Genomic DNA, 14424 nt, shown 5'->3' with positions numbered 1-14424 from the left:
GGGAACAGCTGCTGGGAACTGTGGAAACAGCCAGCAACAGTAACAGAAACCGCCTCTCTGCTCTGAATGCTTTGTGAGTTTCCTTTGGGACTGAAAGTTCTAAGAGCAGAATTTCATTCTTTCAGAAACCCAGCCATTCCTTAAATATAAATTCAGGTAAACAAGCACCAGCCCCTGGAAAATGGGTCAGCTCTCCTGTCCCTGGCAGGGTAGCCAGCGTCAAGCCGGTCTGATTTCCTCTCCGGAGGACCCACAGCACCCAGGGGCTGGGGAGCGATAGAAGGAAGGGCTGAGTGGAGGTGGAGGAGAAGGTTCTGGGGGGCAGCCTCATGCTTGGTTTGGGGAGCTGAATCTGCACCCCCGTCTGCTTTTCTCCCCCTAGAGCCCATGGAGGCCTGTGTGGTCAACGGCACTGTCATTGGGGTGAGCTGCTGCCCTCTGCTCGGAGGGAGTGGTGGGGACAGGGGTGCTGCGGGGAGGGCAGGGAACCCAGTGGTTCTGAATCGAGCCTGAAAGGAACTGGGGAGACTCCTCCTGATGCACTTTCCATTGCCTATTGGGGTTCCGGGCATCCTGGAGCCAGGCAACAACCATTTCCCCAGCCCAGGGCCGGGCCCTGCTGTGCTGCACTCTGTACCCTGCCCTCTGCCCTGGCTGACGGTGACATGAAAGTCTTCACTCCTGCCGTGTCCGCACTCAGGGTGGGAAGGCAGGGAGAAGCCAGCAGACCAGGAGGAGCATCATAGTGATGGCTGGTGCCCCCGTGGGCGGGTGGGAGATGGCTCGGGGGAAGAAGGTCCGCGTCTAGGGATGGCAGGAGCCTGACCCAGGCCTCTGCTTGCAGCCCGGGAAGAGCATGATGATTGACGTATGCACCACCTGCCAGTGCATGGTACGGAGTGGCGCTGTCTCTGGATTCGAGCTGGAGTGCAGGAAGACCACCTGCCAGGCCTGCCCCCTGGTAAGGGATATGGGGGGGACACAAGCAGTGAGTCCTTACAGGGGTCTCTGCACACATTTTGTCTTATTTTCTAATTATGAAAACTAGTTGACAACTGTCAACAAGAGACTAAAAATCAGTCATTCAAATCTCATCTCTGGGAAATATTGCAATTTTTTCTTTTTGAGAGAGGGTCTCATAGTGAGTTCAGGCTAGCCTGGAACTCACTATATAGCCCAGACTTGCAGTGATCCTCCTGCCTCAGCTTCCCAAGTGCTGGGATTACAGGCATGCACCGCCACAATTTAGTTTTACAAATTTTAAGCATTTTCTTCCTGTGTTTTCTTAATTACAATACTTGCAAGGCTTATGATACTTTGTTTATAGTGTTTTATCTTTCAAACACATTTAAAAACATCACTATTGTTCTTTTTTAACATTAAAAATTACAATATTTATTTATTTTTTGTGTGTTTTAAAAATTTTGTTGGTTATTAGGTATACATAAGGACCACATTCATCATAGGGAATTTGCACCTGTACATGAGGTAACTTGATTCTTCTTTTTCCTGTTCCTCTCCCCTCCACCTCCTCTTCCTCCTTCTCTACACAAGCTTTGTTTCCGTTTTATCCTCCTGTTTTCTTTTTTGTCCTGTCCCTTCTTTCTGTCCCTCCCCCGCTTGCTCCCCATCACTGCTCTTCTTTGGAAACATTAGAACTTAGTGCGGTACTTACCAGACACTGGTGCTGCACAGACACTGCTGTTGAACCGGTGTCTCTTGACACGGACCCCAGCCTTCGATTACTGGATTAAGTGGTTTAAGATAGTTCCTGTTCTTTTTTTTTTTTTTCCTGAGTCATGAGGAGTTTGCTTGTTCAAATGCTCCTCCAAATGAATTCCACCATTTCTAGTTTGGTAGATGAAACTGTGTTTCATTTCTTTTTAAAGTGTGTTTTGGTTTTGTTTATTTTTTAATTTAAAAACAATTTTATTAGCATATAAAGCTGTACATATTTATAGAGTACCATGTGATGTCGCCACTTTATTCCTATTTATTTTTTTATTTGAGACAGGGTCTTGCTATGTAGTTCAGGCTGACCTCAAAGTCACAGCAATGCTCTTGCCTCAGCCTCCCGAATGCTGGGATTACAGGTGTGCGCCACGATGCCCTGAACCATTTTAATTATGATTCTAGTCCCACCTCTCTAGGATGGCACGAGCCCCTTGTGGGTAGACAGGACCTAAACATTAACTTCTCCCTCAAGCTCCGCTCCGGGTTCTGCTGTTTTAGGGAACACCCCTGTGAGATGAATTTCCTGCGAGCTGCGTGCACTGAGCACAGCGCTATAGCCCAGATGGTGTGAGGTGGGAACTTCTCTCCCCAGCTTTGTGACACACTAGGCAGGGCTTTGTTAGGATTCCCTCCTTCTCAGTACTATGGCTTGAGCCCAGGGTCTGTGCACTGAACTACTTTCCTAGTCCTTTTAAAAATGTTTTATTTGGAGACAGGGTTTGCTGAGCTGCTGAGCTGCCCAGGTTGGTCTTAGGCTTGTGCTTCTCCTTCCTCAGCCTCCCAGAGTGCTGGGATCATAGGCGTGCACCACTGTGCCCAGCTCAGAGGAGTCTTACAAGCTCAGTGGCCAGAGGGAGAAGGGACATGAGGAGAAGGTGAAGACAGAACGAGGAGCAGGGTACGGGCTAGATGGTCATGTGGGTGCTGCCTACCCTTCCGAGGACAAGGGACAAGTGTTCCACATCTGTGTTTCCTGTAGCACATGCACAGGTCACACTTGAAGTGAGACTAACCCACGTATCCACAGGAGGCACAGCTGTTTCTGATAGTATGATTCAGAAAGGTTAGAAAGGAGCGAATTAAGACATTTTCTTCTTTTTCTTTTTAAAATCTCAGTTGGTGTTTCAGGATTTGGGGGTCTGTGTGTGTGTGTGTGTGTGTGTGTGTGTGTGTGCGTATGTGTGTGTGTGTGTGTACGTGCCAAGCTACCTCCTGAATACATCTGGGCTTCCATATGGAATGAAGTAATGCTGTCTGAATTCCATGTTATCCCTTTCACCTCGGTTGTCCACTGGTCTAGGACTAAGGCAGTGACAGACACAGTGGAAGGTCCACACCCATGCCCCCCTGAGACTCAGGAGACTGTAGCCAGCTTCTTGAAGGGTGTCTGGAAGGGTGTCTGCTCCCCCTTCCCAAGTGCCCCCTGGGGTTGACAAAGTGGCACGGTCACTTCCTTTGCCTCTGGAGATACCCAGCTTTAGAATCAATCTAGATGTAGGTTTCAAAATATTTAAAAACCCACGGCCTTTTCTTGATTTGTGCATTCTTCCTATTTCCCTCCAAAATTCCGGCGTGTCCCCACCCAGCAGCGTATGTCCTTCCTCCCTCTTGAGGACCCTAGCGTAGCCTTCTCTCTGTGCAACTCTCAGGCCTTGCTGAACCCTGCCTTAGTTGGCCCGGCTCTAGCTCATCACCCTAACTGGTCTCACTGTGCCCTTCTGCCACAAAGGGCTTCAGCGAGGGCCCTGGGGAGTTGCAGCGAATTATGTCCAGATGGGTAGGTCTGCTGACCCGCCTTCCTCGCAGCACAGCGTGGAGGTGGAACTATAAGTGAACACTGGAGGAGAGTGTGAGGAGGAAGACAGGCCACCTGCCTGTGGCCACTCAGGAGGAGGAGCCCGGCCCTGAGCTGACCTCCACCATTGAATTGAATGTGGAGTAGTGGGCCTTCAGGAAGGGGAATGGCGGCCAGGTGGCAGACAGAAGCGAAGCTCAGAAAAGGGGAGTAGGGAGAGCTGAAACTGGGGGGGCCTCGAGCAGTTGCTGAGAGGTGTGGTTAGGGGCCATGTGAAGAGGGCAAGGCAGAGTTCTCAGGGCTTGATGGAGGTGTGCAGGTCGGCCTTAGCTGGCTGCTGCTCAGGAGTAATTGGCTAATTAAGTGAGCTCTGTGGCCGGCTGGGAGCTTGGCATTGTAGGTGCGAGAGGGGTGGCTCCCTCCTGAAATGAAACAATGTCTGGTAAAAGCCCAGGAGCAGGGTCCCTGTCCGAGGATGGTGGCAGGTGGCGCTCATACCCATTGTCAGCAACAGCACTCAGCCGAGTCCTCGGCCTCCCCGGCATGGCCTGGTGTGTGCGGCTGGGTGCCTGGAAGGCCGGCAGACCCAGCACAGGGTCATTTTCCTCCGCCTGCCTCTGCTGCTTCTCGCTTGCCCCAGTCCCTGCCATACCGGAAACCTGCCGTCCTCCCCTTGCATTCCACCCTCGTCCTGGCTGTCCTGTTCTTCCTTCTCCTTACCCCTCTGCCATCCTTACACTGGGCTCAGCTCTGCCCCGTGTCCCTGCTGTGTGCATTTCGCCCTCACCGCCAGCCCCTTCCCCACGGCAGCCCCTTCCTCCCTTGGCTTTTACCTCCTTGCTGCTTTTGGATGGATTCTGTCCATTTTCCTCTCCTGAGGCCTGGAGGGGAAGGCCCTTCTGAGTCTCTTCTAAAACTCGCTAAAAATGCCCAGACTCAAGCCCCCATGGAATATATAGTCAGAGGCTTCTGACTTGTGACCATTGACATTCACTCAGTGCTAACTCCAGGCCTTCTCTTTTCCCATTTGCCTCATCATGCACCTTCCAGGACTTATGCATCGCAAAAACAAGGTTTCAAACTCACCACTGGAACACTACCCGATGGCCCCCAAATTCCAGCCGCATCCTCTCCAAGAGGCATTTTGGCCCGGGCCTGGATCCCCTGCTGTGGTGTTGAGCTCCCCCTCACTGCCCCGCTTGTCACCAGCAGCCTGAGGGCACAGCAGGTCCATGGCTTGAGTTAGGAGGCGTAAATGGTTTACATTCATTTCTGAGCAGGTGCCCTGATGCCTGCGCTTCATCCTGTGACTCACCTTCTGTCTGGGAGCTAAGGCTGACCCATGAGGGCGTCTTACTAAAAAATCTTAGGACCCTTACATAGCAGTTACTGTGCATGCCAAAATTGAAGTGAGAAGGGCACCAGACACAGTTCTCACAGAAGAAAATTTATATTTTTCAATTTCAAGATTATGTTCTTCCTTTTTTTAGGAGAAGGATGAGGAACTTCAATTTTTATGAAATGATGAGACAACCATGGTAGTGGTACAATTTTTATTTCATTAAAATTGTTCAAAATACTGTTTGCAACATAAAAAGTTGGCAGCCTTACATTATATCCCACATTTGGGGCATTTTTGCAAAAGCAGTGAAATCCTGCTGCTTGGAAATAGCTACTTTTTCTAATGCAGAAATAAATGAAGGGCTGTCACCTGAAGCCATCACCACTAAGTTCCTAGATGACTTCATGGCCTCCATGAATGCAGGAGTGCCAGTCAAGTGCCAGTTGCTGGGGTCACTATTGAGAACAGTGTGGATGAGATTTGGAACTTACTGGGGTGACTGAAAAATATGGTGTGTGTTTAAATAAAAGTTCATAATAGTAAAAGATACACTGTCATTAACCCCATCAAAACACTATTCTTTTCTTTGAACAGACTTGTCCCACCCTTCGTGCCACTTTCTGAAGCAGTTCTGGAAGTCCCCTTTCATGAGTGTCTTTAGCTTCACTTGTGCTGCTGCCTCAGTGTCCTGAATCAATTCAAAATGTTTACTGTCATGGTCATTTTGACTCTAGGGCTGAGTCAGACATCCCACACACAGTGCCACATCTAATGACTAAGGTGGATGAGGAGCTGAAATGTTTGGACAGCCTCCTTTTTTTGGATGGTCCTCAGCAGTAGTGTATTTGCCATATTTTTCATCATATCTTCTACAGACGTGGAAAGGACTTGGAGAACTGCTTCAGAAAGTGTGGAGAAGATGGGATAAGTGGGTTTGAAACAAGGGCAGTATTTTGAGAGGGACTCATGACAATGTGTCTTTTAAAGTAATATGTTAAAAAAATTTAAACATTCACTGTAATTTTCAATCACTGCTCTACTTCTCATGAATAGTTTTCTGTTAAGAGTTCCAGTTACTTCCTAGCCAAACTTGCTATTGCCAAGTTTTAAAATTTTAGTCATTGTGGAATGATATCTTGGAGTGTTGTAAATCTGCATTTTTCTGTTGACTAACGATGTAGAACATTTGTACTTATTACCCACTTCCTTTGTGAAATTTTGGTTTAAGCTTTTTACCATTTTAAAGTTGGGTTGTTTCTCTTCTTATTATAGAATTGTATGATTTTTTTCTATTTTTAGATATCAGCTCTTTATAAGCTACCTATTACAATATTTTCTCTCAGTTAGTAGCTCCACTTTTATCTTTCCTTTAGCTTTTTAAAAAAAAATAAAGGAAGGCGATTTACTTGAAGGTGGGGTAAGGTGGGGAGAGATAGCTACTGTGGGTGAGTAGACAGTATTAGAAAGGGAAATACTCCTTAATCACATCTTTTGAAGATCAGAAGTTTAAATTTTGGTAAAGACCAGTTTATTAGTGTTTCCTTTTTATGGTTAGTGTTTTTTGTACCCTGTTCAAGAAATCTTTGTCTATTCTAAGGATGTATATATAGCCTTCTGTGTTTTTTTTTTTTTTTTCAGAAACTTTACAGTTTTAGTTTTTAGGTTTATGTCTACAATCCATCAGGAGTTAGTTTTTGTAATGCTGAAAAGTAGGAATTAAGGTTCATTCTCCCTCCTGTACGAATATCCAGTAATCCCCACACCACTAGTTGAAAGTTTAGCTTTTTCCCCGCTGAATTATGTTGGTATCTTTGTCAAAAATGAATTGCCTACAGTGTGGCTCTATTGCTAGACTCCCTTTTCTGACCCTTTGACTAATTTGTATTTTCTATGCTCACACCACTGTCCTGATTACTACAGCTTTGTGGTGAGTCTTGAAATTAGATGATGTGATTCTTTCCATTTTGTTGTTTTTTGAGATGGCTTGGCTATTTCATGTCATTTCCATTTCTATGTGAACTTAGAACCAGCTTATACATCTCTGTAAAATTAAAAAAATAAGTTATTTTCTGACAGTTCTGGAAGCTGGGAAGTCCAAAATTAAGGTTTCAGCAGCTATGTGTCTGGCTTGTTCTTAGGTGACACTTTCTTGTGACGACCTCACATGAGAGAAGGAAGAAGGGCAAAGGCTTTAGGGTTTTCCACTGACCACCTCTGTAAGAGCTCTAATTCATTCATGAGGACAGAGTCCTCAATACTGAACACGTTCCCAAGGGCCCACCTCTTAATACCATTATCTTGGGGTTCCAAAATACGAATTTTGTAGGGACACACATATACAAATCATAGCAGCCTTCTTGAGTTTTTCTTTGCAATAATTTAATGGTTTTTCTCTTTCCTTCTTCTCTCTCTCTCTGTGTCTCTGTCTTTCTCTCTCTCTCTCGTTTTTTGAGACAGTGTCTTGCTATGTAGTTCAGGCTGGCCTTGAACTTAATAATGTAGCCCAGATTTGCCTCAAATTCAAGGCAATCCTTTTGCCTCAGCCTCTCAGGTGGTGGGATGACAGGCATGTGCCACCACGCTTGACTGCAATTTAATGGTTTTTAGTGTAGATATAGTGCACATATTTTGTTAAATTTGTTCCCTAGGATTTTAAGCTTTTGGATGATACTATGAATAGAATTCTTAAAAATATCATGTTCATATTGTTTATTGCTTTTATAAGTTTTTGTGTAGTTGTGGTAACAGCATGTTCCTTTCTTCTCTGTCTCTGTCTCTGCCTCTCCTCTCCTCTCTCTGTCTCTCTGTCTCTGTCTCTGTCTCCCTGGCTCTGTGCAGACTCCTAAGGATTTACTATATAAATTCTTATAACACCTTTAAATAAAAAGAATTTTTACTGCTTCTTTTGCAATCTTTAACTTATTTATTTTTCATATTGGCTAATGCCTCCACTACAGTATTGAATAGGAGTGATAAGAGTGTTTTGTTTCTGATCTTAGAAGGAATTAATTCACTAAATATAATATAGTTGCATGTCTTTTATCAGATGGAAGAAGTTCCCTTTATTCTGTGTGTTTAAGAGTTTTTATCATGAACAATATTTTGAGTTTTGTCAGTTTTAATGTATGTATTAAGATGATTATATGGTTTTCCCCTTAATTCTGTTAACACATGGAATTTCACTGATTGATTTCAAATTATGAGCTAATCATTCATTCTTTCAGTATATCCCACTTGGTTATGTTATTCTTTTCTACATCTACTGCTAGTTCCATTTGCAAATATTTTGTTAGTTTTTTTATATCTATGATCAAAGGGTGATAGTTTCTAATTTTCTTCCTTTATACTGCTTTTGTTACATTTTTGGATTAGGATTATGCTGATCCAATAAAACATGATGGCTGTGCTTTCCATTTTCTGAGAGTATATAATATTGATATTTCATTGTGCTAAAACTCTTGATACACTTCACTAACAAAACCTTCCAGTCCTAAGCCTTTGCCATATGGGAACATTTTTTTTTTTTTTTTTTTTTTTGGTATAAGGAATTGAACTCAGGACATTGCTCTGGCCAGGCAGGTGTTGTGTCATTGAGCTATCTCTGCAGCCCAAGAAACATTTTATATACAAAATTTAACTTTTTAAATAGAAAAGAACTTTTCAGGTTTCTGTTTTTTCTTAAATTTGGGTAAATTAATTTTTCATGGCATTTGTTTATATCTTCTAAATTGTCAAATTTATTGTTGTAAAATTGTTCATAACATTTCTATATTGTACTTTTAACTTTTGTGAAATTTGTCAGTGAGCCTCCTCTGTTATTTCTAGTATTGATAATTTGTGTTTTCTATTTTCTTGATTAATATAATCAGAGATTTATAGTGTTTATCAATCTTTTCACAACCCAACTCTTGACTCTTGTAATATTTGTTTTAACTTTATGGATTTCAACTACTATTTTAAAATATTTCTTGTTTTCTAATGACTTTGGGTTTAATTTGCTCTTTTGATAGCTTCTTAAAGCTTAAATTTTGCTAATATAGGCATTGAAAATACAAATTTCCCTGTAATGCCTGCTTTTACTACACTCCTCAGATTTTTATTTTTTAAGTATCTCTAGTTTAAAATAGTTTATATTTTCACTTGTGACTTATTTTTAGATTCAAAGTATTTAATTTAATTTTTTTTTTTTTTTTTTGTCATTTTGAGACAGGGTCTCACTATGCAGTTCAGGCTGGCCTTGAACTCACTTTGTAGCCCTGGCTGGCCTCAAATTCACAGCAATTCTGTCTCAGCCTCCTGAGTGCTGGGATTACAGGCATGCACCATCATGTCCAACTTTTATTTAATTTTCTTTGGTTTTTTGGTACCAGGAATCAAACTCAGGTTAATTTTCAAATACAGTATTTGAGATGGATTTTCTAAATACCTGATGGTTACTAATTTCAATTAACTTTAAGGTGATCATAGAATATAATCTTTATGGTTTAACAATTTTGCTATGTTCTTACTTTGGCCCAGGACTTGGTCTATCTTGGTAAAAGTATCATGAATATTTGAGAGGAATGTGTGCTCTGCAGTGTTGAAGTATAGTAGTCTCTTATTTTAGCTAGTCATATTGATTGCTATAATTTTCCAAATCTTCTATATTAATGCTTATTTTCCCCTACTTGTTCTACAAGTTACTGAGAGAACATTAAAATCACCCGACTGCCGGGAATACAGCTCAGCGGAATCGTGCCTGCCGGGCAAGCACAAGGTCCCGAGTTTGATTCCCGGTACCAAAAAAAAAAAAAATCATCCAACTAAGACTGTGTGTATCAGCCTGTTATCTTTTTAGTTCTTTCATTTTTTGCTTTATATATTATGAAGGTCTTCTATTAGATGCATTCTTTTATCTTCTTGGTGAATATATTCATCATTATGAAATAACTTCCTTTAATTTTGGTAATATTCCTCATCTTAAAGTCTATTTTGGTATTAATATGTATATATCAGCTTTCTTTTAAAAATTAAAATAATTTAACAAGTGTGTATTAATTATATATGTTGAGCAAACCAAGGTAACTAGCATCTCTTTCTACTTGTCATTTCTTTGTTTGGAAACTTAGTGCTCTTCACTTCCAGGTCTTCATAAAATATATAATAGTTTATTGTGAGCCATCAGCATCCCACTAAGCTGAGAAACACCAGAATTTATCTTCCTATCTGATTATATTTTGGTACCTATTAGCCACTTACCTTTACCCACCTTCTCCACCAACCCTCCCCAAACTCTAGTACCATTATTCTGTATTCAAGTAGAATTTTTTAGCTTCCCCATGTAAGAGTAAACACTCAATATTTGTCATGCTGTTCCTGGCTTATTTCACTTAATATAATGACCTCAATTTTATTAATTTTGCTACAAACAATAAGATTTCATTCTTCTCTATGGGTGAATAATATTCTATTGTTTAGATTAATCAAAGTTCCATTATCCATTCATCCATTAATGAACATATAGGTGGATCCCATACCTCAGCTATTGAGAGCAGGCTCCTGTAAACATGGGAGTGAAGTTATCTCTTTGGTACACCATGGTATTTCATTTCCTTTGGATATGTACCTATGCATGGACAGCTGGATCATATGCTAGATATATTTTTAGATTTTGATAAACCTTTATATTGTTCATAGTGGTTGGACTAATTTATATTTCCACTAACAGTGTGTAAGTGTTCATTTTTTCATATCCTTGTCAGCACTTACTATAAGTATTATTTTTAGTAATAGCCATTACAACTGCTATGAGATTATATTTCATTTTAGTTTTGATTTGTTCAATTTTCTTATTCTTAGTAATTTATCTATTATAACTTTTTCCTTATTTTATTTTCAACCTGTCTACTTAAATGGAAAGTGCATTTCTTGTTAACAGTATACTAGTTGGGTTTTGCTTTTTTAAAATCCACATTGGACAATATCCATTTTCAATTCAGATATTGTTTTGTTCATTTATATGAATTATAATATGTAATTATGGATATGGTTGTGTTTAAATCCACCATATTGCTTTTCATTTTATCTTCTGTCGTCCCTATTCTTTTTTCGTTTAATTTGTTGTCCACGTTTGCTTCAGTTGAGGTTTTTGTTTTTTTAAATTATTTTTTTATTTTAAAAAAATTTTTATTTTAAAGAGAATAGAAAGTAATAAAAAATTTAGAAACTATACAGAATTTCAAAAACCAAGATGACAGAAATTCAGCAATGGTTTTTATATTGCATATTGTTGTCTTCAAATTAGTTGTTCAGAATACCAGATTTAAGCATGCAAAATTTGTCAAAAAATTTAAGCATTAATTGTTCCTTTCGATAAACCAATAGAAATCAGCAGTACAATTATTTTAGCTATCCTATGTGTGTGTGTGTGTATGTATATATATACTCTAACCTTCTTTTTTCCTTTCTTTTCTCTTTTCCCTTATCCCAGTTGTTCTTTCCTTTCGAGCAGTTTCCTTCCCTTTCACAATATCTATGGTACCTTTTGGATTTTATTTACTCTTTCAAGGAGTTTTTGTTTTTTTGTTTTCTTTTATCCCTTTTTAGCTCTATGAATCCCTTCCTAGCTCTGTTTTTTCACAAGACATTGTTAGTGGTTCCTCTAGAGATTATAGCGTGTGTCCTTGACTTCTTTTAGTCCCTGAATAGTTCAGTTTTGATGCACTTTTTTTTACTCCTAAGATTTGGCCTTTATGAAATGTCAATGGAAACCTTCAGAGTTTACCTAGCCCTCTAACTGGGTAAGGTTCAGACTCTAAACTCTGTCTCTTCTGTGGTGAATAAAACTGAGATTTCTGCATAGGTCTTTCAGCTGTCTTCTTGGAAGAGGCTTGCACAGACATATGCAATTAAGGGGTCTGCCTTAGAGATCCCATATGGACAATTGGGGGCTTCGTCTTCCTGACTTCCTCTCTAGAGATTTCCTCTTCAGTTTTCAGCAATTCTAGCAGTTATAAAGTCTTCACTAAGTCTTCAGGTGAATACAATTACACTTTTCTGCTTGAATTCCAGCCCTGAGGGCTTCTCTGAGGTAAAAATCCACTTAAACAAGACTTGTTCTTTATGGGTCTCTCTTTCAAGTATCAAAAAGCTCACAATTTGTCCCTGATTTTGCTCATTCTTCAGTGCCTTTAAGCCAATTGTTTAAATATTTTATCAATCAATAGTTTATAATTTTTCCTGTAGGAGGGTCAGTGCAATACAAGTCATTGTGTCACTACAAGAACCAGAACTCCATCCAAAGGCTTTTAAGCAGAGGAGTGACATGACTAGATATACCTTAAGAAAGTTATTCTAGCAGGTGTCCTGTGACTTACAGTAAAGGAGCAAGAGTGAAGGTGGGAAGACAAAAATAAGACGATTCCCCCAGTTCTGACTGCTTAGGCTAGAGGATGATAGAGGATACTGGTTATGACAAGCAGTGGGTGAGTTTGAAATGCATTTTGGGCAAGATTTGGTGATGACTGGGGCTGAGGAAAGAGAAAAATGGAGGCATCAAGGATGATTTCCAGATTTCCAGTTTGAGCAAGTACGTTATCTCACCACCTAGCAAGATAAGATAGAATGGAAAGGATGATATTTGGAGCAAAAATCAAGTATCACTTTATATATAAATCTCATGATAGTAATAAGATACATAATTGTTCAGCAAAGAATTGAAAGTATGAGCTTAGGGCAAGAGTATAATAGGACTGCCGCACCTTGGGCATGTCTATATACAAGGAAGGAAGAAACGCTGTCTGTGTGCTGAGCATTGACAGAAGTCAGTTGGAGGTGGGTGGTGAATTTCTGAGCTCCAGGGGCACCTCTGAGGTAGGGGAGAGGAGCGGGGAGCAAGGCAAGCTGCCTTGTAATTGGGATATGCTGGGGAAGGTTAACTGTGACTGCTGTCTGCCTTGGGTGCAGGGCTACCGAGAAGAGAAGAGCCCAGGTGAATGCTGTGGGAGGTGTCTGCCTACCGCGTGCACGATTGAGCTGAGAGGAGGACAGATCATGACGCTGAAGGTGGGAGCACACTGAGCGCCAGAGCCCCTCCCCTATTACTATCTGGTTTCCTATTTTGGGGTCTTCAAGAAAGAGAAACTTTGGGTTCCTTTCCCACTTCTTTGTAATTTTATAAAGGAAAGGTACATGACTGGCAGAAGGGACAGGACTTTCTCTTTGAATTAGTTGTTTTGTGGCCCAGCAATACGGGAGTGCAGCTGATGTACGGTCTCCTGATATGAAGTTGGTAAATCTTTAAGATTTTCTGTAGCTTGAGATTAGATGGGCATTCTGATGAAAGAGACGCTGAACCACAGAAGTCAGAATGATCTGATGGGGCTGGGAGGTGGTACTCCTGGATCATCTCTTGGTCAGTTATCAGTTATCGGCCCATTTACTAACCCTTTAAGTACTAAGTGGTCACCGTTATCTGAGGATTCTCCACATTTATGCAGCCCTGTTCATAGTAAGTCAATTGTAAAACTGGGACCCACTTCTATGTTATATTCTGAGTGTGGAAATTTTATATACATTATTTCATTCTTGTTCCAAAGTTCTCCAGATTGTTTCAGTAACTCCAAGAAGTCAAGGCCATGCTTTGGAACCTAAAACTGTCTTCGCATTCACTCTACTCACTTCTTGTCTTTTCTTTCAGCGTGATGAGACACTCCAGGATGGCTGTGATAGTCACTTCTGCAAAGTCAACGAGATGGGAGAGTACATCTGGGAGAAGAGGGTCACAGGATGTCCGCCCTTCGATCAGCACAGATGTCTGGCTGAGGGGGTGGGTGACTGAAGCCCGGACCCTATCTCAATCTGTGACTCCTGGAGTAGGGTTCTGAACAGCACAGAGTCCAGATTCTCAGTGACGTCCTAGGGTCCAAGGCAGACCTCTGGCCTCACTGAAGAGTTGATGAAATTACAAAACCAAAGACTGATGGAGAGACAAAAAATTCTGTGCAGTGTAGGATGGTTTACAAAAATGTCTCAGAGAAGGAATCTGGATCTGGGATCCTTGACTAGGGAAGTGAGAGATCAAACTGATTTCTGTTTCCCTTGGAAGGAGGATCCAGATGATTCAGTTAGAGGAGAATTCAAAATAATCACGGTGTTTCCATGGGCAGGTAGGATGCTCAGTCAGCTCACTTTTGTGATGGGAAAGCACATTTTACATCTGGAGTCTTAGGCTCACGGCTGTGAGTCCAGAGCTAGGAGTGGATCCAGAATGACTTGAAAACTATGTCCACTATGAACTCCTTGGGCCTAATCTGAGATTTTGCTGTTTTCTTAGGGGAAAATCATGAAAATTCCAGGCACCTGCTGTGACACATGTGAGTACATTAGTAAAAGTTTGTCCCTTGAAACCCATTAGACCAAGTCCAGGCACTGTTCTTTGGAGTAAGCTTTATTCCAGAAAGATATTTCTTGGTTACTGGCCAGTCATTATGTTCAACCTGGAAAGGAACTACCTCCTTCTCTGAGTGTCACTAGACTGCCTCTGCTCAAATCCTTTCTTTCTTTTTCTTTCTTT

The 14424-nt window shown here is 41.4% G+C and overlaps 1 protein-coding gene across 2 annotated transcripts in view; it reads left to right on the top strand.

The window, feature by feature from the left end:
- The window catches only part of Vwf (von Willebrand factor), a 153119-nt gene that overhangs the window by 135864 nt on the left and 2831 nt on the right, over positions 1 to 14424 (top strand). For both annotated transcript variants that reach the window (XM_005378755.2, XM_005378754.1), the window contains 5 exons: positions 383 to 423; positions 845 to 961; positions 12816 to 12914; positions 13549 to 13677; positions 14185 to 14224. In XM_005378755.2, coding sequence (XP_005378812.1) covers positions 383 to 423; positions 845 to 961; positions 12816 to 12914; positions 13549 to 13677; positions 14185 to 14224 — 426 coding nt within the window. The remainder of the gene's footprint in view (positions 1 to 382; positions 424 to 844; positions 962 to 12815; positions 12915 to 13548; positions 13678 to 14184; positions 14225 to 14424) is intronic.

Source organism: Chinchilla lanigera, unplaced genomic scaffold (assembly GCF_000276665.1).
Source record: "Chinchilla lanigera isolate Chin_1 unplaced genomic scaffold, ChiLan1.0 scaffold00012, whole genome shotgun sequence".
NCBI classification, from domain to species: domain Eukaryota; kingdom Metazoa; phylum Chordata; class Mammalia; order Rodentia; family Chinchillidae; genus Chinchilla; species Chinchilla lanigera.
This window is presented reverse-complemented; position numbering and strand designations above follow the sequence as displayed.